The 27589-nt window shown below is 48.8% G+C and overlaps 1 protein-coding gene across 1 annotated transcript; it reads left to right on the forward strand.

The window, feature by feature from the left end:
• The first annotated feature begins 3524 nt into the window (after positions 1 to 3524).
• Positions 3525 to 27430, forward strand: MSLN (mesothelin). Its single transcript, XM_041462066.1, has 21 exons — positions 3525 to 3608; positions 7131 to 7152; positions 7260 to 7287; positions 13023 to 13173; positions 14192 to 14407; positions 15723 to 15893; positions 16320 to 16466; positions 16592 to 16641; positions 17115 to 17235; positions 17649 to 17734; positions 18344 to 18467; positions 19136 to 19326; positions 20480 to 20570; positions 21409 to 21520; positions 22017 to 22222; positions 22921 to 23073; positions 24095 to 24228; positions 24844 to 24971; positions 25153 to 25190; positions 25560 to 25749; positions 27110 to 27430. The coding sequence occupies exons 1-21, from the start codon at positions 3525 to 3527 to the stop codon at positions 27202 to 27204; spliced, it is 2538 nt and encodes an 845-aa protein (XP_041318000.1). The 3' UTR covers positions 27205 to 27430.
• Positions 27431 to 27589: the final 159 nt, after the last annotated feature.

Raw genomic sequence — 27589 nt, forward strand, 5'->3', positions numbered from 1 at the left:
TTTGCACTCATAGTCGTGCTTATATTTATATTTATGTGCGTATTTACACGTATATTTACACTTCTATCTACGTTTTACGTTTCTATCCGTACATATTTCCTGTTTCTGTTCCTATTTCTGTCCATTTCTGTCCCTATTTGTGTTTCTCCCCCGCGGGTTAAGCTGCTCTGTCCGTGCCCGGGTGCCAGCCTCGCTGTGCCAGGCTGGGCACGCCCCGAGCCCCTTCCCACATCTCCTTTTCCTGGGTTTTTTTGTGCTGGGAATGAGGAGTGAGGCGGTTCCAGCCGTGCTGGAGGGGGGCTGCAGCGTTTTGGGTGCCCCCAGCAGCTCTCCCTGCCTCGCCTGGGAACGGGGGGACAAAGAGAACTGCTGGGCCTGGGAACGGGGAGCCCTGGGGATCCGTGGGGGGGGATCCATGGGATGGGATCCATGGGGGGGGATCCATGGGATGGGGATGGGATGAGAAGAGGATGGGATGGGGTGGGATCCACGAGATGGGAATCCATGGGATGGGGTGAGAACCAGGGAATGGGATCCATGGGATGAGATCCATGAGATGGGGTGGGATCCATGGGATGGAATGGAATAGGATGGAATGGGGTGGGAACCATGGGGTGGGAAGGGATCCGCAGGGTGGGATCCATGAGATGGGGATGGGATGGGATCCATGGGGTGAGATCCATGGGATGGAATGGGGTGAGATCCATGGGAGGGGGTAGGAACCATGGAATGGGATCCATGGGGCGGAATTGAATAGGATGGGATCCATGGGGTGGGATCCATGGGATGGAATGGGATGAGATCCATGGGATGGTGTGAGAACCAGGGAATGGGATCCATGGGATGGAATTGAATAGGATGGGATGGGGTGGGATCCATGGGACAGAATGAAGTGGGATCCATGGGAAGGGATCCATGGGATAGAACGGGATGGGGTGGAATTGAATAGGATGGGATCCATGGGATGGGATCCATGGGATGGGGTGAGAACTAGGGAGTGGGATCCATGGATGGAATTGAATAGGATGGGATGGGGTGGGATCCATGGAATAGGATCCATGGGAAGGGGTGGGATGGGATCCTGAGCAGGAGGGGCTGGGGCACATTTCTGGGCACATTCCTGGGCACATTTCTGGGCACATTTCCGGGCTCTGCTGCTCCGCAGAGCCTGGCACAGAGGGGCAGCTCAGGTCACTGCAGTCCCTTTCCCCTTTTCCCCTCTCTTGCTCAGTCTGTTTGCTCTGCAGGGCTTGGAGCCTTCCCTGAGTGTGGTTTGGGGCTGGGGCAATGCAAACAGCACCGAGGGAGCCAAGGAAATCCCTTGTGTAAACCTGCAGGAGGGAACAGTGGGGCTGAATTCCAGCTGCAAACGGAGGTTTGATGCTGCTGGCCCTTCTGGGGGTGTCCCCTTTGTCCCTGGGACACAGGAGGGGCTGCGGGAGGGGTCAGCCAGGGCTGGGGTTAGAGGGGCTGGGGTGTTTGTGGGATTGCTCTGCAATTCCCAGAGCAGGGATCAATCAGGATTGGGATTGGGGTGTTTGTGGGATTGCTCAGCAGTGCCCACAGCAGGGATAAATCAGGATTGGGGTTAGAGGGGTTGGGGTGTTTGTATTTTTGTCCTGCAGGTCCCAGAGCAGGGGATCAGTCAGGATTGGGGTGTTTGATGGTAGGAAAAGATCTCTGACACCTCTGGCTTCCCTCTCTCCTCCTCCTTTGCTGCTAAAAATCCTGCTCAGGTGAGGGGCTGAGGCAGCTGAGGATGAGATCACAGAATCACTGAGGTTTGAAAAGGCATTTAAAAACCCAGCCATTCCCCCAGCACTGCCAGGGCCACCCCTCAAACCTGTCCCCAAGGCCACCCCTCAAACCTGTCCCCAAGGCCACCCCTCAAACCTGTCCCAAGATCACCCCTCAAACCTGTCCCAGGGCCAGCTCTGAAGTCCCTGCAGGGCTGTGACCCCAGCACCGCCCTGGGCAGCTGTGCCAGGGCTGCTCACCCCTCTGGGGGAGGAAATTCTTTATTAATCTCCAAATTAAACTTCCCCTGGTGCACCTGGAGGCCGTTTCCTGCTGTCCTGCCCCTGTTCCCTGGGACAGACAGACGTGGTGAAACCCAAACCCTCCAGGCTTGACCCCTCTGGCATTTCTGGGCGTGGGCTCAGCAGCTCCTTGGAGCCAAAATTTTGTTTCTGTTCCCGAATTCCCCGCTGGGAACGGCAGCCCTGAGCAAACAGAGTGACACAGCTCCTCGGTGAGGCAAATATTGTCCTGTGGGTAGGACAGCAGCCTCCCTGCTGGTGACATTTACAGAGGTTGTGTCACCCCCGGGGGCACGGGGCTGGGGTGGCCTCCTCATCCTCATCCTCACCCTGCCACAGCTCCGAGCAGGTTTGGGATTGGGGATGGGCAGGGGATGGTTGTAGCTGAGGCAGAGACAATCCTTTTAAAAACTGAGTTTTTTTTTAAACCTCCATTTCCACAAGGTTTGAAGCGGTTTTGTTGCAGCGCGCGCGCTTTTTATGCATTGCCACAAAACTCGTGAATTTGACTTCTCTCCTTGGGCAGGAGAGACAAAATGCTCATGGAAATAAAGCACTGCAGGTTTCTCTCGTTTCTCCTTCTTTCTTTCTCGTTTCTCTGGCGAGGACCTTGGCAGGAAATTCTTCCTGCACGGATGCTCTTCTCAAGGAGTCGCTGTGAAAGCTCCTGCACGAGCAGGACATCCCCACCCCATCCCTGCTGCAGCTCCCTCCCTCCTTCCCAGGGGAAAAATCCCGGTTTTTCAGGAGGAAAACCCAGGGTGAGGCGTTGGAAGCTGAAATGCAGGGAGCTCCCAGAACAAACAGCCGATTGTGGTGAAAAACCTGCGTTTGCATTGTGAGGAAATGGCATCCACGAGTCCTAAAAATCAAATCTGCACTATTGCACCGGGAGTCAGAGGTGAAGCAAAGCTAAAGGATTGCCAGGACTTATTTAAAAAACCCCGCAAATATATATCTATATATATATATAGATATATATATCTATTATATATATCTCTCTCTCTATATATATATATATAGATAGATATCTATATATATATAGAGAGAGATATAAGATATATAAGGTGAAACAAAGCTAAAGAATTGCCAGGACTTATTAAAAAAAAACCCTCAAATATATATACATATATACATATATATATATATATTTATAGAGAGAGATGTATATAAGATATATAAGGTGAAACAAAGCTAAAGAATTGCCAGGACATTTAAAAAAAACCCCCATCAAATATATCTATATATATATAGAAAGAGATATCTATATATGTACATAGATCTACGGGGGGTGCCCGGCTCCATCCCTTTTGTGCTCCCAGAGCCCAGGGAGTGCCCGGCTCCCGCTCCTATTCTCTGTGCTCCCGGAGCTCAAGGAGTGCCCGGCTCCATCCCCTCTGCGCTCCTGGATCCGGGGCAGTGCCCGGCTCCCGCTCCGTCCCCCCGGTGCTCCCGGGGCCGGGGCGTTCCCGGCTCCATCCCGGGATGCGGGGCCAGCGCCACGCCCCGGCGCTGCCGTCAAAAGGAGCCCGCGGTGCCCGAGCGTGCCAGGGACCGGCACGGGCACAGGTGAGCGGCACGGGTCCCCTCCGGGAGGCACGGCCACCAAACCGGGCCACCTCCTGGCCCTGGGTCACCTCCTGCCCCTCTGACACCCAGCTGTGCCACCTCCTGTCCCTCTGCCACCCCTCCGGGCCACCTCCTGTCCCTCTGCCACCTCCTGTCCCTCTGCCACCCGCCCTGGGTCACTTCCTCTTCCACTTCCACCTCCTGTCCCTTTGCCACCCCTCCGGGCCACCTCCTGTCCCTCTGCCACCTCCTGTCCCTCTGCCACCAGCCTGGGTCACTTCTTCTTCCACTTCCACCTCCTGTCCCTCTGCCACCCCTCCGGGCCACCTCCTGTCCCTCTGCCACCCACCCTGGGCCACCTCCTGTCCCTCTGCCACCTCCTGTCCCTCTGCCACCCCAGACCCAGCTCAGGGCGTGGTGCCTTCATTAACTCCAAATTCTCCCCCTGCTTTCCCAGACCCCCCAGGAGTTTTTCCCCATTTTTGGGGTTAATTTTGGGGTTTGTGAAGGGCGTTGGGGTGTTCAGATTTCCGCGTGACCTTTCCTCCTCTGAGTTTGGGGTTGGTATTTATTTATTTCTCTTTGGTTTTGTTTTTCTGAGCTGATTCCTGTGGTGTCCTGAAGACCTGTGCTGTTTTGGTTTTTATTTATTTATTCCTCTTTGATTTTTCCTTTCTGAACTGATTCCTGTGGTGTCCTGAAGACCTGTGCTGTTTTGGTTTTTATTTATTTATTCCTGTTTGGTTTTTCCTGGCTGAGCTGAGGTGGTTCCTGGAGACCTGTCCAGAAATGCCTCCCCTGTTCCAAGGGCTGGGATTCCTCCTGCTGCTGCTGGGTGAGTGTGCTGTGGAGGGAGGGCTGGCCCAGGGGGGTTTCCATACCCTCAGAAGGGGAAATTGTGCTGCCAGAGCACAAAATGTGACTTTGGTGTTTGCTCTAAATCCCCAGCCTTTCGTTGTCAGATTTGTGAGTGAAATATTTTAGTTTTTAGGGTGGGAAGGCCCCACTGGGGTTGATTCTCCTGCTGTCTGTTCAGAGCTGGGTGCTCCCTGTTCCTCTGCTGGGGTATCTGGAAAGCACTTAAGGAATAATCATAATTAAATCTAATTACCTCTGTATTCATTGAATAATAAATCCCAGCATGGTTTGGGTTGGGAGGGACCTTAAATCCCCTCCACTTCATGGGCAGGGATACCTTCCACCATCCCAGGCTGCTCCAGGCCCTGTCCAGGGACACTTCCAGGGATGGGAAATCCACTCCAGGGATGGGGAATCCATTCCGGGGATGGGGAATCCGTTCCAGGGATGGGGAATCCGTTCCAGGATTGGAAATCCATTCCGGGGATGGGGAATCCATTCCAGGGATGGAAATCCGTTCCAGGGATGGAAATCCATTCCTGGGATGGGGAATTAATTCCACGGATGGGAAATCCATTCCACAGATGGGGGAATCCTTTCCAGGGATGGGGAATCCATTCCAGGATTGGAAATCCATTCCAGGGATGGGGAATCCGTTCCAGGGATGGAAATCCATTCCTGGGATGGGGAATTAATTCCACGGATGGGAAATCCATTCCACAGATGGGGGAATCCTTTCCAGGGATGGGGAATCCATTCCAGGATTGGAAATCCGTTCCAGGGATGGGGAATTCATTCCTGGGACAGGGAATCCGTTCCAGGCCCTGCCCACCTGCCAGGGAACGATTCCCAATTCCCAGCATCCACCCAGCCCTGCCCTGGGCAGTGGGAGCCATTCCCTGGGCCCTGCCCCCGTTAGGGGAAGGTTCCTTTGGCTGTTAATTAGTGACTGCTCTGCATTAATTAACTGATTAAAAACGAGGTAACTGAGGAAGGCATTGTGCTAATGAAGGCAATGCAGGTGTTGTGCTCGTCCAAGCTGCTTTAGGACCCCTTTCCTAATGCAGGTTTTGGGTAATGGACTCATCCACAGCAGGAAAGCCACCCCTGCATCAGACCTGTGGAGTGCAGAGCCCCCTCTGTGTCCCCTCCCTGTCCCTGCCCTCGTCCCACTGCTATATAATATAAAATATTAAAATATATTTATTTGTATATGATATAATTTATTTTATATAGATAATACATTATTATATGCTATTATTATAATATATATTGTTGTATATACTGTATTATATATTATTATATTATATGTTATAGATAATATATAATAATATATAATACATTAATGTATTATGTACTATATATCAATAATATATTTTATATACTATATATTGATAATATATTTATATATTATACATAAATAATGTATTGATACATTAATATGCACTATTATAATATATACTATATTAATATATGCTAATATATACTATATTCTATATTACATTACATTCTGTATATATTAATATAATATATTCCATAGTAGCCTAAATTATAATATTTGTATTGTCTCACCCTTCACATGAGACTAAAAATAGAATAAAAATTTGAAAACACCTCTCAGTTACCTCAACTCTGAATCAGAAAAAGCCAGAATCCAGCAGAAAATGAACTCTGGAATCCTTCAGGGAGCTGAGGGGGCTGGGCTGGGGCTGGGAAGGAGCTCTGGGCTGGCTCTGATCCCAAATCTTGTCTTGCAGGGTGCCAGAAGGCTGCTGCTGCTGGGACAGAGCTGGTAAGGCAGATTTACACCAAAAATTCCAACGTGTGTGGTTAAAACCTTCCAGGGTGGCTTGGGCTGGGGGATGCAAAGATCAGGCGGTGGCAGCTCTCCTTGCTCTGGGAGCACAGCAGAGCTTGGCTGAGCGTGGGATGGGCTGGCACTGCCCTGGCACTGCCCTGGCACCCCGATGGGCACGGGGCCAGGAGCTGACCTGCAGCTCGGGGTTTGGGTTCAGTGTGCTTGGGGTTTGGGGTTCAGTGTGCTCGGGGTTTGGGGTTCAGTGTGCTCAGGGTTTGGGGTTTGGGTGTGCTCAGGGTTTGGGTTCAGTGTGCTCGGGGTTTGGGGTTTGGGGTTCAGTGTGCCCTGGATTTGGGGTTTGGGGTTCAGTGTGCTCAGGGTTTGGGGTGCAGTGTGCTCAGGGTTTGGGGTGCAGTGTGCTCGAGGTTTGGGGTTCAGTGTGCTCAGGGTTTGGGGTTCAGTGTGCTCGAGGTTTGGGGTTCAGTGTGCTCGGGGTTTGGGGTTTGGGTGTGCTCAGGGTTTGGGGTTCGGTGTGCTCGGGGGTGCTCGGGATTTGGGATTTGGGTGTGCTCAGGGTTTGGGGTTCGGTGTGCTCAGGGTTTGGGGTTCAGTGTGCTCAGGATTTGGGGTTTCAGTGTGCTCTGGATTTGGGATTTGGATGTCCTCAGGATTTGGGGTTTCAGTGTCCTCAGGATTTGGGGTTTCATTGTGCCCAGGATTTGGGGTTTGGGTGTGCTCAGGGTTTGGGGTTTCAGTGTTCCCAGGTCCCATCCCATTCCAAAGGGCTCCCACCATCTGTGCAGTGCTCACAAATAATCTCAGAGCTGCATTTTAACTCCATCTCTTTTCTCTCCCTCCTGGTGCAGTGCTCCAGCTCCCCTGTCAATGGTGAGTTCCTTTCCAAATATTTGTCAGGAAAGCTCAGAGAGGGCTCTGTGTGCCAAATCCTCTCACAATTCCTTACCTTTGTCTCTTTTTTTCCTTCTGGGGCTCAGAATCTGCCGTGTGTGCCTCAGTGCAGAGGTAGGTGAACCATCCCCAGGGATTGTGGCATTTCCTTGGGAGGGGTTCTGCTTTCTTGGGGTGACCACATCCCTCTGAGCCCAGATTTTGGGATTTTTCCCCCGGGGTTGCCCGTGGGCAGGGAGGGCTCTGGTTGCACTTGTTCAAACAGTGAAGGGAAAGTGCCCTGCTGGGGATTTGTGCCTGGGAAGGACAAAGAAAGGCAGGGCCAGGCCCTGGGGAGCAGCCAAGAGCCTTGGCACTGGTGCTGAGCTTATCTTGGCTCCAAGTGGGGCTCAAACAGCTCCACTCCACACCTCACTCAACCTGCTCTGTGCCTGAGGGTCAGCAGTGCCCCCCTGCCTGTCCCTGTGCCAGCACCCTCGTCCTGCCCTGTCCCTCTGTGCCCTCTGTGCCCTGCTCAGCTTGGAGGGCTGGATCCTTCCTGGGAGCTGGCCCTGCCTGGGGGGACAGAAAACCCTGCTCAGGGGCACTCAGGAGCCTTTGGGTGCTGTGTCCAGCTGTGCTCTGGGCTGCTGAGGGCTGCCACTTCACAGCTGGATCTGTCCCCAGCCAGATCTGATCTGTCCCCAGCCAGTTCTCCCCAGTGCCCCCCAGTCCTGCCCCCACCCAGTCTGGTGCCCAGCTCCCCACTGCTTGTGCCCTCTTCCAGTTCTGCCCCACATCCCTTCCAGTTTTCCCCCAAATTCCCCACTGGTTCTGACCCCACCCGGTTGTTCCCCACCCAGTTTCCCCCAGTTTCCCCATTCCCATCCTCTCCCTGTTTCCCATTCCCATCCTCTCCCAGTTTCCCCATCCCACGCTGTCCCTGTTCCCCATTCCCATTCCCATCCTCTCCAGTTCCCCATCCCACGCTGTCCCTGTTCCCCATTCCCATTCCCATCCTCTCCCAGTTCCCCATCCCACGCTGTCCCTGTTCCCCATTCCCATTCCCACCCTCCCAGTTCCCCATTCCCATTCTCTCCCCATTCCCATTCCCACTCTCCCTGTTCCCCATCCCACGCTGTCCCTGTTCCCCAGAGCCAGCCAGGAGCAGCTCCTGGAGGTGGCCCGAGGCCGAAGGTCCCCGTGCAGCCTCAGCTTTGGCCAGCTGGCCTGTGCCCAGGTGAGGACCCTCAATCCCTGCTTCCCTCGGGGCTGGCATTTGTTTTCCTTGGGAATTCTCCACTTCAAACCTGGCGGAGCAGCCAAAGCTGTGCCCAGGTTGTCACCCTGAGCCGTGGCAGTGCCACCCTCCAGGGGACACCTGCCCTGTGCCTGGGGCTCAGGAGTGCCCAACCCACCACGGAGACCTTGGGGAATTGGGGATTTCCCTCTCCAAACCCCTGGAGCGAGAAGGAAGCTGGGGCAAAGGGACTTTGCAAATCAAATTGACTCTGAAAAATGGGTGTCACAGCATTGGAATGAATCTCTGCAGGAGAGTCACCCTGGGCCGTTGGGATAAAGCACAATTCAAGGGGTAAAAGCACAATTAAATGGGGTAAAAACACAATTCAAGGGGTAAAAGCACAATTAAAAGGGGTAAAAACACAATTCAAGGGGTAAAAGCACAATTAAAAGGGGTAAAAACATAATTAAAAAGGGTAAAACACAACTAGGAGTGGCAAAAATAGAATTAGATGGGGTAAAAACACAATTCAAGGCATAAAAGAGTAATTAGAAGGGGTAAAAGCACAATTGAAAGGGGTAAAATCACAATTAAAAGGGGTAAAAGCACGATTAGAAGGGGTAAAAGCACAACTAGGAGTGGTAAAAACACAATTAAAAGGGATAAAATTACAATTGGAAGTGGTTGCAGTGTGGAAAATGCCACCTGACTATTCCAGGTTTACATTCTTCCCTGGTTTTGTCATTATCTCTTAATTGCCAGTAATTGCAATTAAATTGGCAGCAATTTGTGTTTTTCAGTAAATATTTCTGACAGAAAGATGGCACTCCTGCAAACATTTATCAGTGGGGGTTTTGGGATTTTTTGGTGTTTGTTTTTTCTTAGTTTTGTTTTTGTCTTCTACTGTTTGTAATCCATTTCCCTGAAAAAATGTTTGGAAATTAGAGAGTTCCCCATGGAAGTTTCTAGTCAGAGCAAATTTTTTTTTAAATTTGGGCAAAATTTTGGCAATTTTGGGGGTGGTTTTTTTTGGATAAAGCTTTTAACACCTGTGCCAGTGTTTTACCCCCTGAAGGGAAGAATCCCTTCCCAAATGCCCAGGTGTGGACGAGCCCCCTGAGGGTGATTTCCTCCCTAAAAATGATCTTTATTTGCATTTCCCTTCTCTTTCCCAGGGAGCTTGGCTCCAGGACCTTCAGGATGATTTCCTCGCATCCTTATATTCCTGCCTGGCCTCTAAACCCAGCACAGCCATGGATCCAGAATATTCCATCCTGTTCTTTTCCAAATATGATGCCAGGAAGCTTCTGGCCTCCCTGACCGTGTTCAGCCAGCAGGTGAGCCTTCCCTCAAATGGAATTCCCTCCAATCCAGGGAATTTTTGCTCAGGAAAAGACTTCATTTCAAACCCCCTGTTTAATTTTTTAACCTTATTTTGGAAAGAGCCCCATTCGAGACAACAGATTCAATTCAGCATTGGGATTTGCTTGGATTTCTGTGGGTGTCTGGTTAGAATTCCCTGGAATTCAGGGGTTTTTCTCTTCCCCTTGCCCCCAGTTTTCCCAGGTGCACCTTTCCCTGGAGTGGAGCCTGGTTTTCCTCAATGGTCTGTGGGAGAGGATGCTCCAAGTGCCCGGGATTGAGACCCCCCCAGTGCTGCTCCCGTGGCTCCACGAGGGCCTTGAGCCATTCCTGGTGGATCCCCAGGTCTTTGGCTGCCTCCTTGCCAAGGATGTGTCCTGTGAGGAATTCCAGCTGCTGTGAGTGTGGAATGTCCCCTCTGTGCCACCAGAGCCACGCCCTGGGGGCTCCTCTTTGTGGGGGGAAAAATCACTTTGGAAAAGGGTGGGAAGTGGATTTGTAGAAGATCTTTAAAGTTTAATTAAAGGTTTGTATTGTCTGTGTTTATACATATCAATTTTGAGATAAGAAATGTTGATTTAGAAATATTCTACACAGAGACAGAAATGCTTACGGTGTGTTGGAATTAGGAAATGGCAATACACTGGTTTTTTTACAGTTAGGAAATGACAATACAGTGGCTTCTGATTGTGATGGTGTGAATTATAACACCTGTATGGTCTCACCCTTCTCATGAGACTGAAAATGGAATAAAAGTTTTTAAAACACCTCTCAGTTGCCCCATCTCTGGGTCAGAAAAGGGCTTAATCCAACAGAAAAGGATGGGCTTGAGAATATCCATGTTTTTGTGAGAGCCCAGGCTCAGCCTCAGCAATGTTTGAGGTGTCTCCCTTCCTTTGGCAGAGTGGCTGCCCTGGATGGAATCTATTCCCAGCTTTCTGTGGGGGAGCAGAGGAATCTCTATTCTGGGATCAAGTATTTCCTCACCCAGCACGGTAAAGGACCTGGCACAGGGGGGTGAAAAACGCCAGTCACTTCTTTTTAAGATTTTAAAAAAGTCTGTGTTCCTGCATTCCTGTCTGTTTGTAGTTCCATGGGGTCTCTGTTCCTGCATTTCTGTGTTCCTGCAGCTCCATGGGGTGTGTGTTCTTGCATTTCTGACTGTGGCTCCATGGGTTCTCTGTTCCTGCAGCTCCATGGGGTCTGTGTTCCTGCATTCCTGCCTGACTGTAGCTCCATAGGATATGTGTTCCTGCATTTCTGTCTTCCTGTGGCTCCATGAGTTCTCTGTTCCTGCATTCCTGTGTTCCTGCAGCTCCATGGGGTCTGTGTTCCTGCATTTCTGTCTTCCTGTAGTTCCATGGGTTCTCTGTTCCTGCATTTCTGTCTGTCTGTAGCTCCATGTGTTCCTATAGCTCCATGGGTTCTCTGTTCCTGCATTTCTGTGTTCCTGCAGCTCCATGGGGTCTCTGTTCCTGCATTTTAGTCTGTCTGTAGCTCCATGGGTTCTGTGTTCCTGCAGCTCCATGGTTTCTCTGTTCCTGCATTTCTGTGGCTCCATGGGATCTGTGTTCCTGCATTCCTGTCTGACTGTGGCTCCATGGTTTCTCTGTTCCTGCATTTCTGACTGTGGCTCCATGGTTTCTCTGTTCCTGCATTCCTCTGTTCCTGCAGCTCCATGGTTTCTCTGTTCCTGCATTTCTGACTGTGGCTCCATGGTTTCTCTGTTCCTGCATTTCTGACTGTGGCTCCATGGTTTCTCTGTTCCTGCATTCCTGTGTTCCTGTGGCTCCATGGTTTCTCTGTTCCTGCATTCCTGCCTGCAGGACCCACCCAGAGCTGCCACAGCCAGGCCATTCCCAGCCTCAATTCCACTGCCTGGTTTCGGAATTTCCTGGGGTCCTTCCTGGAGCACGCCACCGTGGAGGACCTGCAGCTTTTTGGGGATGAAGCCACAGTGAGTGGGGACCCTGGGGGGGTCACAGTCCTGCCCTGAGCAAATCCAGAGCCCCAGGATGGTGGGGCTGGAAGGATTTAAGGGTCACCCATCCCACTCCAGCCCCAGCCACGTTCTGGGATCCCTGTCCCACCTGCCCTCGGAATTCCTGCCAGCAGGAACATTTCTCTGGCTAATCTGGGGTGCACAGTCACTGCAGTTATTTCTCCCCATCCTGTGATGAGAGGGATTTGCACAGAAGTTGGTTTCACAAAGGGAATTCTGCAGGGAGCAAACTGGAGTCAGTGAGAGGAGCAACCAGGTCGCAGTGTTTACTTGAAAATAAAAACAAAATAAACCTCAGCACAACTTTAAACCCAGGTGAAAAGCCCTGAGGCTGGCTCAGACTGTCCCGTGTCACTGTCAGGATTGAAGGATCCATCTGAACCATTTTGCCTTGTTATTTTTTTCCACCCTTCAGCTTCAAAAATTCGCCAGGGACCCGGTGAATATGGAGATGGTTGGGAACCTCACCTTGCTCAGGGAGACTGCCCTGTTCTACACCCAGCTCCTGACCTCTGCTCCTGCCTTTCCACTGTCCAGGTATGGATCTGAGGGCTTCTGACTTCCTGGCATGGCTCAGCCTGGCACTGTTGATTAATTTCCTCTTTAAGTGTTCTATTAATTACCTCTTTAAAGGTTCTATTAATTTTCTCTTTAAGGGTTCTATTCATTTTCCCTTTAAAGGTTCTATTAATTTTTTCTTTAAAAGTTCTATTAATTTTTTCTTTAAAGGTTCTATTAATTTTTTCTTTAAAGGTTCTATTCATTTCCCTTTAAAGGTTCTATTCATTTTCCCTTTAAGGGTTCTATTCATTTTCTCTTTAAGGGTTCTATTAATTTTCTCTTTAAAAGTTCTATTAATTTCCTCTTTAAAGATTTTCTTAATTTCCTCTTTAAAGGTTCTATTGATTACCTCTTTAAAGGTTCTCTTCATTTTCCCTTTAAAGGTTCTCTTCATTTTCCCTTTAAAGGTTCTCTTCATTTTCCCTTTAAAGGTTCCATTCATTTTCTCTTTAAGGATTCTGTTAGTTTTCTCTTTAAGGGTTCCATTTTCAGGTAACCCCGCTGCCCTTGCCCTCAAGGAGGGCCAATCCCCAGTTCTTTTCCTGGGACACGATCTCCCTGCAGTGCTCCCAGGCTTTTCCAGCTCCCTGAGCTGCAGCTTTGGCAGCAGCGGAGCTGAAAGGATGGAGAAAGGTGCCTGGAGAAGAACATCCCCTGGAGCAGAGGGAAGGTCTCTGAGCCAGCCTCTCCTTTCCCCCGCAGCCTCCCGGACAGGTTTATTTGTCACCTGAGCCCCGGGGCAGTGGCCAACCTGAGCAGGGAGGAGGCTTTGGGAGTGGCCCAGAGGCTCGGGAGGAGCTGCCCCTGGAGCAGGGCGATGCCCCGAGCCTCCCTGGCACCTCGGGAGCTGCAGGTGAGCACCTGGGCATCCTCTCAGCTGCACACAACCTGCCGGGGGTGGTGGTGCCCAGCTCTGTGTCCCCTCTTGTCACCCTCCTCTGGGTCACCCTGTGTCTCTGTTGTGGTGTCTGGCTGGGCTTCCGTCACTCACGGGGCTCAGGGGTGGGAATGGTCCGTGCACTTTGAGAGGGACACAGTGCAAAGCAGCACCCCATTGCCAGAAGGCTTCAAACTGTCTTTATTCCTGCACGCGTGCTTTTTGTACATTCTTACAAAACTCCCAAGCTTACACTTCACTCGTTGGTCAGGAAAGACAAACAAAGTGCTCATTGGGATAGAGAATTGCAGGTTTCTCTTGTTTCTCCATCTTTCTTTCTTGGTTTCTCTTATTTCTCCTTTCTTGGTTTCTCTTATTTCTTCTTCTTCTTTCTTGGTTTCTCTTATTTCTTCTTCTTTCTTGGTTTCTCTTATTTCTTCTTCTTTCTTGGTTTCTCTTATTTCTTCTTCTTTCTTTGTTGCTTTCTCTTATTTCTTCTTCTTTCTTTCTTGGTTTTTCTTATTTCTTCTTCTTTCTTTCTTGGTTTCTCTTATTTCTTCTTTCTTTCTTGGTTTCTCTTATTTCTCCTTTTTTCTTTCTTGGTTTCTCTTATTTCTCCTTTCTTGGTTTTTCTTATTTCTACTTCTTTCTTTCTTGGTTTCTCTGATTTCTCCTTCTTTCTTTTTTGGTTTCTCTTATTTCTCCTTCTGTCTTTCTTGGTTTCTGTTATTTCTCCTTCTTTCTTGGTTTCTCTTGTTTCTCCTTCTTTTTTGTTTTCTCTTATTTCTTCTGTCTTTCTTGATTTCTCTGTTAACAACCTTGGTAGGAAATTCTTTCAGGGATAACCACGGATCCTCTTCTCAAGCTCCTCTCTGGCTGACAGAAGTTGTGTAAAACCTCTTCCACACATCCACGGGCAAACCTGAGGCAGAAACGCAGGGATTTAAGGCTGTGGGATCCATCGCTGCTGCTCTGACTCTGCTCTGTCTCACAGGTGGCAGCCTCCCTGCTGAGGAATTTGGATGATTTGTCCCCAGCCGAGCTGGGAGCCCTGGGCCAGGCTGCCCTGGGGCTCTCGGTGTCCAGGATCCAGGAGAGCATCCCTGAGGAGCAGCTGGAGGCAGCTCTGCCTGCCCTGGGGACAGTCCAGGGCTGGAGGGCTGAGCAGGCCAGGGCTGTGGTCAGCAAACTGCTCCTCTCTGGCTACCAGGTACTGAGCTCCTCACACCCTCCTCCTGGGAAGGGTTTCAGGCACTGGGAGTGCCCAGGGAGGTTGGGAATCCTCATCCTGGAGGTGTCCAAGGCATGTCTGGAGGTGGCTCTGATGCCTTGAGAGGCTGCCTGGGACAGAGGGTGGGCAGAGTTAAAGGAGTAAAGTAGGGATTTATTAAAAGGACTTCAAAGGATTCTGACAGAACCAGAGCACACAGCCTCAAGCTGCACCAAGGGAAATCCAGGTGGGGTATTAGGAAAAAGTTTTTTACAGAAAGGTGATAAAGTTCTGGAATGGCTGCCCAGGAGATGGTGCAGTCACCATCCCTGGTGTGTTTAACAAAGCCTGGATGTGGCACTGGGGGCCAGGGCTGAGCTGAGGGGTTGGGGCTGGGCTGGACTCGATGATCTTGGAGATCTTTCCCAACCTGGGGATTCTGTGAATTCTGTGGATACACCCTGGGCAGTACAAGAGCCTGGCTGTGGCTACCCCCAAGATGGACAATGGGTCAGGAGTTTTCACACTTTTATCAGTTTTGGTCCATTTCCATCTTGGGGTTCATTGTCCAATTCCAGCTCAGGTGATGCAGTCCCATCCTCCCAGACTGCTCTCCTCAATTCCCTGTTGTTTGCACTTTCTGGGGCTGAAGCTGCAGCGGTGTCCTTGGTTCTGGGGCTGGCAAAATGCAGGAAATGAATTTGTAGAGAAGCATTTGTAGAGAAATACGAACTTCTAGAGAAACAGGCATTGCTGAGAGAGGGAAATGGAACTAGAAACAAGATTTAAAGGATGGCCTTGCAAATAAGACTGGATACTTTGGAGGAATAGGACTGTGAAAGATGCATTATACTAGGACTCACAAGGGGTAATTTTAGATTATTAACTTTAAGGAATTTACAGCATGGTGTGGCTAAAGCTGATAGCCCAAGAAATACTTATTATGTATTGCAATTAGGAAATAGTTAAATTTTGATTGTGGCAGTGTGAATGATAACATCTGTATTGTCTCACCCTTCACATGAGTCTGAAAATGGAATAAAAGTTTTTAAAACACCTCTCAGCTACCCCATCTCTGGGTCAGAAAAGGGCTTAATCTGAAAAAAAAAAAAGGATTGCTTTGTGTGGCTGAGCTGTGAGGAGAACTTGCTGACACTTTATATGGAGTTCAGAGTTAGAAACCAATGCAGAATCTGGAAAATGTAAAAGTTCAAGCTTAAGGCATGAGCACTCAGAGCTCTGGGCTGGGAACCAGGTGGGGTCGAGGGTCTCAAAGGTCTTTCCCAAGCTGATTTTTCCTGGGATTCCCTGGCAGATCCTGGATGGACAGAGCCTGGCAGAGCTGGGCACTTTGGTGGCCGGCCTCAACAGCAGCACGCTCAGGAGTTTGTCCCCAGAGGTTGTCCTGGAGGCCATCCAGCTGCCAGGCTTCGCCCAGCACGTGGACGCCCTGCCCTCCGCTCTGAAGAGGACCCTGGTGGAAAAGGTGACCTTGTTTTGTGTGCTCAGCCAGGAGCAGGAGCGGGGCACAGCTCACCTGGGCCAGCTGTGGCACAGCTGCCCGCCCCGGCAGCGTTCCCTGTGGGATGGGCACAGCCCGGCAGGGTGGCAGCAGGACAGGGCCACTCCAGTGCTGTCACTGCCTCCGTGTCACTGTCCCTGGCCTGCTCAGCCTCCTGGGGACAAGGCCAGGAGGGATTTGTGTCGTGGGGTTGCTCCCAGAAGCTGCTTCCCAGTGGATGTTCCCAGGGGAAGAATATTAATGGAGCAGAATAATTCAAGGTTGGACTTGATCCTGGAGGGGCTTTTCCAACCCAAATAATTCTCTGGTTCTGATCCTGCCGTGGTTTGGACTGAAGCAAATCTCACTGAAGTGAGATGGCCATGGTTTGTTCTGTTGGGTTTTTCCAAGGTTTCCTCCAGGGTTGGCCACCCCTCTGAGCTGGTTAGACTCATTCCCAGTGCTCTGGCCAGCTCCATCCCAAAATCCCTGCTGGTTTTTGGGGAAGAGAAGCCAAACGTGCAGGATCTCAACAACAAGCCATGGACCAGAGAGCAGGTAAAAGGTTCCTCCTTCCCCTCCCTGGCAGCCCTGCCCTCCATGGGTCCATGAATTCCACAAACCCCCCTGGAAACGGAGCCCGTTTCCCTGGAAAACCTCTGAGCTCTGCCTTTGCTCCCCAGGCTGCCATGTTTTTCAGTGATGTGGTGAAGGCAGAGCCTGACTTCAGCAGGTAAAGATTTTCCTCCTCTCCTTCCATTTTCTGTTTGTTTTCCTGGCAATTCCCACCTTTCCCATGGAGCATCCACATCCACCCCCTGGAATCCACGGGAACAGATGGGAAATGGGATGGGAGCCCAAACACAGACGTGGAACACGGAGATTTCCCAGGGCTCAGCTGTCAGATGCACCCAGGAGCCACATTTTCTTCCTAAAATGATGCTGCTGGTTCAGGCTGCACCTGGAATCTTGCTCCAGATTGCCTCTGGAATGCATTTCCAAGCAGGGAATGCATTTCCAAACCTTCCAGAGGGCAATTCCAGGGATTCATTTAAAGGGGCTGCTGTGTCTTTTGACGTATTTGAGATGAAAATTATGAAAACAAAGATTTATATCTGGAAAAAACGGTGGGGTCAGCAGAGTTTTGCTCTGAATTCACCTTCCTGAAGGCTTTTCCCTTCTGATTTTCCTGCTGGGAATTCCCAGGCTCTCCCAGTCTGTGCTCCAGGGCTTCACCTGTGCAGCTGCCAGCGCTGTGGGGGCAGAGAGGTTCCAGGAGCTGGCCAGGGTCATGAGGAAGAAGAAGGTCAGGCTGGGCCAGGACCAGGTAATGCCCACATTCCCAAGGGTTTGGTGGTGTCCTGCATGAGCTAAATGAAATTGTTCAGCCAGAGCAGCCCCTGGAGCCCAGGGGCTGGAGCAGGGACGTGCCAGCGGGGTTAGGATGGGTTTTAGGGGCAGGTTCTGCCCCCAGAGGGTGACCCAGGGACAGGGGGGATTGTTGGGGTGTCAGGGTGGTCCCTGTGGTCCCTTCCTGTGGACAAAAGTCCTGGGTGTCCCTCCCACAGCTGAGTTTCCCTGAAAAGAGGAGAAATCCAAACCCTTTGATTTCCATTTTTTTCCCCTCTCTCTTTTTTTTTTTTTTTCTTCAGAGCAGCATAAAATCTTTACATTGTTTTATTTTTTCCTTGTGTTTTGTGGTGGTTTCTGTCCTTGCTGCAATCTCTGGTGTCCTTCCAGCTGAGCTGCTTGCTGAAGATGCTGACTCTGCATGGGATTCCCAAGGATTTGGACAGTTATCCCCAAGACCTGCTGCTGTTTTTAAGGTAACTGTGCTGTGCTTTTCATCATCTTGCCTTAGAGCAACTTAGAAAAAATAAAGATTAGTTTATAACCAGGCTGGCTAATTTGATTTCTATTTCAGAGTTGTTTAAGCCTCTTCCTGGGGAATAAAAAATGGGATTGCAGAAAGCTGGAGGAGGAGATTTGTATGAGATATTGGAATAAATCCTTCCTTGTCAGGGTGGGGAGGCCCAGGTTTCCCAGAGAAGCTGAGGCTGCCCCATCCCAGGCAGTGGCCAAGGCCAAGTTTAGCATTCCCAGGCCTCTGCATGTGCTTTTCCCTTACAACACCAAAGAAAGCAGGGAATAAAGTGAATCCCCCTGTTCCAGTACCTTCCTGCTGTGGTTCTGCACCCAAACCTTGAACAATTTTAAGCTGTGTCTCACACAACAAATTCCTTCAGGTCAAAACGGATTTTTAAAGAACCATTTTTTAAACTTAAGGAATTTTTGAAGGATTTAATGGCACAGCAGAAAACTGGGGAAGAGCAGCTCCTGGAGTTCAGTGCGCAGGTGCAGAAGATGTTTTGTCAGACATGGGGTGCCTTGAGCTTGATCTCATTCCCCAAAATTCATGGAGTTTGTCTTTCCAGCCCCTCGGACTATGCAGGGAACTGCAGCCAGTTCTTCATCCACGTTGGGAAGGCAAACGGGGATGTTCTGCCCAGAGAGGCCCCGCAGAGGCAGCAGCTGCTCCTGGAGGCTCTGGAGTGCCTGGTAGGAGGAGAGGGATGGGATCCTGCAGGAATTTGGGTCCTGCAGGGCTTGATGGACTGGGATCCTACAGGGATTGGGGTCCTGAAGGAACTGGGGTCCTGCAGGAATTGGGATCCTGAAGGAACTGGGGTCCTGCAGGGATGGGGATCCCACAGGGATGGGGGATCCTGAAGGAAGTGGGGTCCTGCAGGGATTGGGGATCCTGCAGGGATTTGGGATCCTGAAGGAATTGGGGTCCTGCAGGGATGGGGATCCCACAGGGATGGGGGATCCTGAAGGAACTGGGGTCCTGCAGGGATTGGGGATCCTTCAGGGACTGGGATCCTGCAGGGATTTGGGATCCTGAAGGAATTGGGGTCCCGCAGGGATGGGGATCCCACAGGGATGGGGATCCTGCAGGGCTTGATTGGGATTCTGCAGGAATTGGGGTCCTGCAGGAATTGGGATCCTGCACCGCTTGATTGGGGTCCTGCAGGAATTGGGGTCCTGCAGGAATTGGGATCCTGCAGGAATTGGGATCCTGCAGGGATGGGGATCCTGCAGAAATTGGGATCCTGCAGGGCTTGATTGGGATCCTGCAGGGATGGGTCCTGCAGGGATTGGGGATCCTGAAGGAACTGGGGTCCAGGGATGCTCCATCCCAGCTAATGCCTCTGCCTTTATTCCAGGGCATTCCTGGCACACAAATAAATAAAGGAAACGCTGAGATCCTGGGCTGGCTGGTGTGTGACCTGGGGGGGGAGTACATCAGGAGTTCTGGGGGCACTTTGCTGAGGGGTTTGAGCCAGTGTGGGTCTTTCCTGCCTGAGCAAGAAGAGGCCATCAGGGACGTCCTCAGCAGTGGCAACACCACCTTTGGGTAAGGGTTTTCCTCCTGGGTTGTTCCCTTAATCAAACCCGTGGTCCTGTTAAGGCCTGGGTGAACTCCAGCCAAGCAGCTTGGTCAAAAACCCAAAAATCTTCTTGCTTTTGAGCTTTGCACTGGGCCTTTTATGTTGCTTGGTAGAAATTATTTCAGCTGAAAGGCCTGGGTGAAATTCTCCTGAAAAACGTGGTCACTTCTGTGTCTCTCTTGCTTGTTATAAAATCTTTTCCTCTGGTCTCAAAAATTGATTTTTCATTAATCAAACTTCTCTGCCTGGCCTGGTGATCACAGGTGAGGTCAGCACAGACTTCCAGGAGACATTCTGCCTGTCCAGTGAGAGGTGTTAGATAAATCCCTATTCTAACACACAGGGAAGCAAAATATTTTCCTTCCTGGGTCAGCTGCCCCAGGATCTTGGCACTGAATTGGGCCATAGCAAGCAACAGAAATTCTTTGGGTTCCAGAAGGAGCCTTAAGAAAATAATGTGTTTGTTCAAGGCCATTTTCCCACCCAGCTGCCCTGAGTTATGACCTTGACAACTTCTGCTCTGCTGCAATGGCGTTTTGTGCAACAGGAAGTGGTTGAGGTGTTTTAGGGCTTAAATTTTATGTTTTCTTAACGTCACATGTTACAAGGATGTAATCCTGGGGGATTTAAAGGTGTTTTTTTCCGTTTTGTTCTTCCTTGACAGCTGATACCTGCTCATTTTCATTGTGGCTTGTGTTAGGGATAGAAATGAGACAGATGAGACACTTGTTTTTTCTGTAGAATAGCTGAATTTTTATTGTATATAGCTCATTTTATGTGATATTAGAAGGTACTGTGTTTCAATTTAACAGATTAGTAAATGATTGAAACTCAGTTGATTGGTTGGTAATGGTTAGTGTACATGTTTATTAATCTTTTCTCTTTCTTGATAGTTTATATTTTTTATTTATGGATTTTTATGAGATTGTTTCTTATTTTTATAGGTGCCAACTGTTTTCTTACAAGAACAGATCGTTATGTAAATTGATTTTTATTTTTATAATTCTTCTCCTATGGGAATGTAACAGCTTAGTTAGAGTAGTAAGGTTTAAATCACGTTTATAAGGCTGTTCTTTTACAAGGTTTCACTTATTTGCAACACATTTTTTTTGTCTGCAGGCCTCCTGCAGCGTGGTCAGCCTTCACCCTGAGCGAGCTGGGCGGGCTGCTCCCCGTGCTGGACCCCAGCATCCTGCAGCAGGTCCCCAAGGTGGGCTCTGCCCCCGGCCTGGGGGGCTTGGGGGGCACGGCTGGGCTGGGAATGGGGCTGGGGGCTGCTGGGGGGGTTCAGCCAGCCTGATTCCAGCGGTTCTTCCTTTAAAGCAGCTGCTGCCAGAGGGATGGGGGTGTGGGAGGGAGGGTTCATGGGGCTGGGGTCTGGAGCAGAGCTGGGCAGGGTTAAAGGAATAAAGCAGGGATTTATTAAAATCCTCAAAGGATACACCCTGGGCAGTACAAGAGCCTGGCTGTGGCTACCCCCAAGATGGACAATGGGTCAGGAGTTTTCACACTTTTATCAGTTTTGGTCCATTTCCATCTTGGGGTTCATTGTCCAATTCCAGCTCAGGTGATGCAGTCCCATCCTCCCAGACTGCTCTCCTCAATTCCCTGTTGTTTGCACTTTCTGGGGCTGAAGCTGCAGCGGTGTCCTTGGTTCTGGGGCTGGCAAAGGATTGTTCTGTGTGCCTGAGCTGTGAGGAGAACTGCTGACACTTTATGTGAAATCCAGAGTTCTGTACCAGTGCAGTCCAGAATCTGGAAAACAGGAAAGCTCAAACTTAAGGCATCAGAGCTGACAGGCTGGAACTGCAAATCCAGGTCACTGCCAGTCCCTTCCTGTCACTTGGGGAGAGCAGGAATAACTCTCCCAGTGCTTTGTGAGGAGCTCCAGTCACTGATGGGCTGGGCAAAGGGAGAGTTCAAACATTTAAGGAATTGCTTTTGGTTCAGGATCTCCATGCTCAGAGCCCGCTGTGTGAGGAGCAGGAGCTGTGCTGGAGGCACATCCAGCATTCCCAAATCCCCCTGATGATCCCTTTTCCTTGCAGAAAGCTTTGACCACCTGGCTGAGGAACTTTGCCTGGGATTCCTCCCTCTCCAGGGAGGAGCTGGGCACCATCGTCGGGGAGCTCCTGCCCCGGCGGCACAAGCGAGCGGAAGGTACGGAGCTGTCCTGAGCCAGAGCATTCCCCCTGGGAGCAGGGATCACCCTGGCATTCCCCCTGGGAGCAGGGGTCACCCTGGCATTCCCCCTGGGAGCAGGGGTCACCCTGACATTCCCCCTGGGAGCAGGGGTCACCCTGGCATTCCCACAGGGAGCAGGGGTCACCCTGACATTCCCCCTGGGAGCAGGGGTGACCCTGACATTCCCACAGGGACCAGGGGTCACCCTGACCCTCCCTCCTGGACCAAGGGTCACCCTGACATTCCCTCTGGGAGCAGGGGTCACCCTGGAGCTCCTCAGGCCTTGGGAGAGGCTCCCAGGGAGGTTTGGAGTCCCCATCCCTGGAGGTGTCCAAGGAACTCAGTGCTGGTGACAAAGTGGGGATCGGGCAGAGCTCAACCTTGGAGGTTTTTCCAACCAAAATGATTCTGGGATCCAAAGCTTGGAGTGGAAAGATTTAATTTAACCCTGAGTTTGCCATGGCTTCAGCAGGATGCCCACCTGGGCGTGAGATAACAGAGGAAGTTCTGAGTAATGACCTGATGCCTGACTTCTACACCTCACCGGAGATCCTGCGTGCCTGCCTCCAGAACATCTCCCAGGAAAATCGCCTCTTCCTGGAAAATCACCTCTCCCAGGTCCTCACCTACCCCTTCAGCATCCCCCAGTTGGCTGTGCTGAAGGAATACCTGCACGAGGTAATTCCAGCCCAAAAATGTCCAATTCCCACTGATGGGATCACTCAGGGTTTTGTCATGGGCAATTTAGGATCTGCAAGGATGTGACTCAAATTTCCACTGATGGGATCACTCAGAGCCTTGTCTTGGGGAATTTAGGATCTCCAAGGGTGTGATTTAAATTTCCACTGATGGGATCACTCAGAGCCTTGTCTTGGGGAATTTAGGATCTCCAAGGGTGTGATTTAAATTTCCACTGATGGGATCTCTCAGGGCCTTGTCCTGGACAATTTAGGTTCTCCAAGGGTATGATTTAAATTTCCACTGATGGGATCTCTCAGGGCCTTGTCCTGGACAATTTAGGTTCTCCAAGGGTATGATTTAAATTTCCACTGATGGGATCTCTCAGGGCCTTGTCCTGGTGGATTTAGGATCTCCAAGGATGTGACTCCACTGTCTCTCAGCTCCTCTCCCACAGTTTAACCACCTTTACTGGGAATATATTTATTTCTTATCTCTCATTTCTACATCTAATCAGGGTTTTCCTGCCCTGTTGGCCCTCAGCCTTTCACAGGGCCCCTCTGAGAGGAACGTGGCTCCGTCCTCCCTCCAATCCCAATCAGAGAGATGAAAACAGCCCTAAAATCGTGCCGCCTTTCCCCAGGCTGAGCCCGGCTCCCCGAGCCCCGCTCGAGCCCGTGCCCGCGGTGTCTCCACAGAGCTATCCCCGTGGTTATCCCCAGCACGTTCTCGCTGAGATGGGCCCTTTCCTGCCCCTGCTCAGCCCGGAGGAGATCTCCACCTGGCAGCTGAGCTCCGCTGACACGCTGGCAGCGTTCCTGACAACGGAGCCGCAGCCCTCGGGCTCCCTGGTAGGGGCTCGGCTCTTTGGGGGCTGCTTTGGGCTCTGAGGGGGTCAGAGCATCTGTGGTGCCACAATTTTGGGTGGCCCAATCAACGTGAACGTTATCAAAGAAAGGCCTTGTAAAATCAGGCTTTGTGCTCTAAACTAACCTATTAAATTCTCATTAAAAAAAAAAGAATAAAAATCAGTTAGCACAACAATCTGTTCTTGTAAAAAAAAGTTCACGACTATAAAAACAAGAAGTTATCCCATAAAATTCCATTTAAAATATATAAGCATATCTATAAAATGTTTAATAAACATATAACATATATAGAAATATATGTTGCATATAGAAATATATGTAACATATAGAAATATATAATATATATAGAAATATATGTTACACATATAGAAATATATGTTACATATAGGAATATATAACATATATAAATATATAACATATATAGAAATATATAACATCTATAGAAATATATGTTACATATAGGAATATATACCATATATAAAAATATATAACATATATAGAAATAGATAACATGTATAGAAATATATGTTACATATAGAAATATGTGTTATATATACAAATATATAACATATATAGAAATATTTTATATATACAAATATGTAACATATATTCTTTAATAAACAATAGCCCTTACCAAGCAATGAACTAAATTTCATTAGATTACTAACCAATTAAATTCAAACACAAAACCTTCTAATACCATATAAAAATGGTATGCGATAAAAACAATTCTTAAAATTAATAAAAATAAATAATGATGAATAAAATAAAAATTAAAAATAATAAAATAATATGAAAATGGCGTACAATAAAAAAAAAAACTATTCTACACAAAAAACCAACTATCTCATTTCTATCTCTAACACAAAATTCACCGCAACACGATAAAATAAAACGGTTCAATTTTATTTTTGCAATTCTGAAACACGGAGTTTCTTTCGGGGGTGAAACCACACCTTCTGATGCCATTAAATTAGTGCAATAAAATTAATTGTGTTTGCAGGCGTCGGCAGCAATCAAACGCTACGTGGAGCTGGGCAATGCCCTGAATGCCACGGCCCTGGATGCCATTGGCACCAAGTACGTGTGCCTGCTCAATGCCACCGAGCTGAAGGCCATCGACCCCTCCAGCCTCAAGTGAGTCCCAGGCTGGGGTGTCCTGGGCTCCTTCCAAAAGCCCTTTCCCATCCTTTTCCTTTTTTCTGCTCCCGGGGAAAGGGAATTTAGGAAGCGCCTTAGGAGCTGCCAGGCACGGCTCAGATTCCCGATCCAACTCTCTTTATTTCAGCCCAGCGGGCTGCAAATCTGACTCTGTGCCTGCTTTCATCTGCAGAAGAGTTAATTAAATTGAATTTCATAGAATTACAGAGTTCTTTATGTTGGAAAAGGCCTCTCAGATCATCACCAAGCTCACCACTAAACCACATCCTCAAGTGCCACATCCTCGTGGTTTTTAAGCATTTCCAGTTTGAACTCCTCTTAAAGACTGGTAAATGAAATTATCTTGGCAATTAATGAATTATGCTTGGCAAAACACGCAGATTTTGGCACCACCAGAGCCCATTTGAAGGACAAATTCTCAGCAGGAACCTGGGCCATTGTTTTTCCTCTCAGCTTCTCTCCACAGAGCTGGGAACTGGGGATCACTTGTGCCATGCAGAGAATCCCAGAAAAACACTCAGACTATGGGAAAATTGAACTTGTTGAAGGTAACAAAAGCTTTTTTCACCCTAAATCTTTATTTTTCTGCAGACTGGCATCTCTGGATCCTTCAGCCTGTTCTCAGGAGACGAAGAACCTCTTGTACCAGAAAGCCAAAGAAGCTTTCTCTGACCAGCACCATTCACCTGCTTACTATGAGCTGATTTTACCTTACCTGGGTATGTAAAAATCCAGGGTGTTGTGGGGAAAGAGAACTCATAGCCACAAACTAAATGAGTATCAAATTCCATCGAAGATTTGGAAATTTTCCAAGTCAAGTTGTTAAAAGTTTGTCTTTCCAACTTTTAGATAGCACAAAATATTCTGTGCCTGCTTTAAGTTGCCCAAATCTGTTTCCAGACCAAGAAATCAGAATTAACCTCAAAACCCTTTTCCATGTCACTTTTTTTATTTTTTTTCCTAAGCCAAGATTTTGGGGTTTTATTTCCCTTTAAGCCAAGATTTTTTTCCAACTTTTCCTCATCCTCCTTTCCACTTTCTGGCCGCAGATTTTTAATGCCCAACATAATACCTGCCAATAAAAAAAAATATAAATGTATAATGTATATATAATATACATGTGTAATATATGTAAAATGTGTAATATATATATAATACAAATAATACAAATGTATAATTAATATATAATATATATAAAATATTCCATATTAAATAATTTTACCGGGTTTCAAGCAATAATTTAAATTTTTGCCTCTCACTTCTATCTCTAACACACCACCCCTTCTCTGTCCCTTTTTGTTTCCCAGCTGCTGACCCCCGGCGATGTGCGGGGGCTGCTGGGGGTGCAGCTGCCCGAGCTGGCGCGGTGGCAGGGCCGGAGCCCCGTGCGCGACTGGCTGGCGCTGCAGAAGCGGTCGGAGCTGGAGCGGCTGCACGCGGGGCTCACGGGGGGCGTGCAGGAGGGCTACATCAACCTCGCCACCCCCAAATTCCCAGGTGCTTTGGGGGCCTGGCGGGTGGGCTGTAACGGCTTGGTTTTGGGGTCGTTTTGGGGTGATTTTTAGTGAGTTTTGGGTGAATCTGGGGTTGAATTTCCTGGGTTTGGGGTTAATTTTGGATGAATTTTGGGTTGTTTTTCCCTGTTTTTCATGTTAATTTTGGCTTAATTTTGGCTTAATTTTTGGTGAATTTTAGCTTAATTTTTGGTGAATTTTGGCTTAATTTTTGGTGAAATTTGGCTTAATTTTTGGTGAATTTTAGCTTAATTTTTGGTGAATTTTGGCTTAATTTTTGGTGAATTTTGGCTTAATTTTTGGCTTAATTTTGGCTTAATTTTTGGTGAATTTTGGCTTAATTTTTGGTGAATTTTGGCTTAATTTTTGGTGAATTTTGGCTGAATTTTTGGTGAATTTTGGCTGAATTTTTGGTGAATTTTGGCTGAACTTTGGGTTAATTTTGGGGTAATTTGAGATTCATTTTTTCCATTCTTAGGTTCATTTTGGGTTTATTTTAGGTGAATTTTTGGGTTTATTTTGCATGGTTTTGGGGGGAGTTTGGGTTATTTTTTGGTTAATTTTGCCCATTTTTGGGCTAAACTTGGGATGAATTTTGGGTGAGTTTTGGCCATTTTTATGTTAATTTTGGGGTGAATTCTGGGTTAATTTTATCCACTTTTGGGGTTCATTCTGACCACTTCCAGGCCTTCCTCCTCGGGAGTGCTGGGTTTGGGCTTAGAGGCAGGATCACAGGGGTTGGGGTTGGAGGAAACTTGAGGATCCTCCAGTTCCAGCCCAAACTCAGCTTGGTGTTTGCCGTGGTTACACAGGAGAAGAGAATCCCTGCAGGGGGCACAGGGGATGTTTTCCCCATGGAGGAGTGGTTCAGTTGTCACATTAAGTTGTTTTCTTACTTAAAGATGGGGTAACTAAGAGCTGTTTTAAAAACTTTTATTCCATTTTCAGTCCCATCTGAAGGGTGAGGCAATACAGATGTTATAACTCCCACAGCACAATCAGAATCCAACTATTTCTGAATTATATTATAAGCATTTCTGGGCCTATCAGCTTTAGCCACACCATGCTGTAAATGCCTTAAAGTTAATAATCTAAAATTACCCCTTGTGGGTCCTAAAATGCATCTTTCATAGTTCTATTTCTCCAAAGTATCCAGCCTTATTTGCAAGGCCATCCTTTAAAACTTGTTTCTAGTTCCATTTCTCTCTCTCAACAATTCCTGTCTCATTCCAAGCAATTTCTAAGCCAGCATTTCTTATCTCGAACAAATCTTATCTCTACAAATCCATTTCCCACAGTTCAGTCACTGATTTCTCTGCTCTGATGCCCTCTTTGTCCTCCAGCAATGTCCTCAGCCCCTCTGGGCACCGTGGCCATGGTGTTCCACCTCCTGCCCGCCCTGCTCCTCAGCTTCTTCATGGTGTCCCTCCTCTCCTGACCATCTCCTCCCACCAGGAACCAAGAGGGACCAGCCTGTGACCTGCTCTGAGACCTGGCCTCAGGAGTGCCCAGAGCTCCAGGCAGCTGGGATCAGCCCAGAACTCACTTTTAGGTACTTTTGGCTTTCAAATCACTTGGAAAAAGTCCCAGTTTTGTCTGAAGGGAAGATTCAGACTCTTTGGTGCAGGATCTTTGCCTTTGGGACAGCCCAAGCCCAGCTCAGCCCCAAAACACTGCTAAACCCCATCTTAGTGCTGGGTTTAAGGGTGAGTCCTGCAGGTTAAAAATGACATTTCCCGGAGCCTGACCTCGTGACACTGCCAAGACCTCAGGGTGGGACTGAAGTTTGCCAGCTGCTTGTAAATAAATCCTGGAACTGAGTA

This window comes from Pyrgilauda ruficollis, unplaced genomic scaffold (genome assembly GCF_017590135.1).
Source record: "Pyrgilauda ruficollis isolate IOZ18807 unplaced genomic scaffold, ASM1759013v1 scaffold16, whole genome shotgun sequence".
Lineage (NCBI taxonomy): Eukaryota > Metazoa > Chordata > Aves > Passeriformes > Passeridae > Pyrgilauda > Pyrgilauda ruficollis.

Coding starts and splice junctions, on each gene's coding strand:
- MSLN (XM_041462066.1), top strand. CDS start 3,525: ATGCGGGGCCAGCGCCACGCCCCGGCGCTGCCGTCAAAAGGAGCCCGC. Junction 17,236..17,648: donor TCAGGCTGGGCCAGGACCAG/GTAATGCCCACA, acceptor GTGTCCTTCCAG/CTGAGCTGCTTGCTGAAGAT. Junction 25,191..25,559: donor ACCTCAAAACCCTTTTCCAT/GTCACTTTTTTT, acceptor TTTGTTTCCCAG/CTGCTGACCCCCGGCGATGT.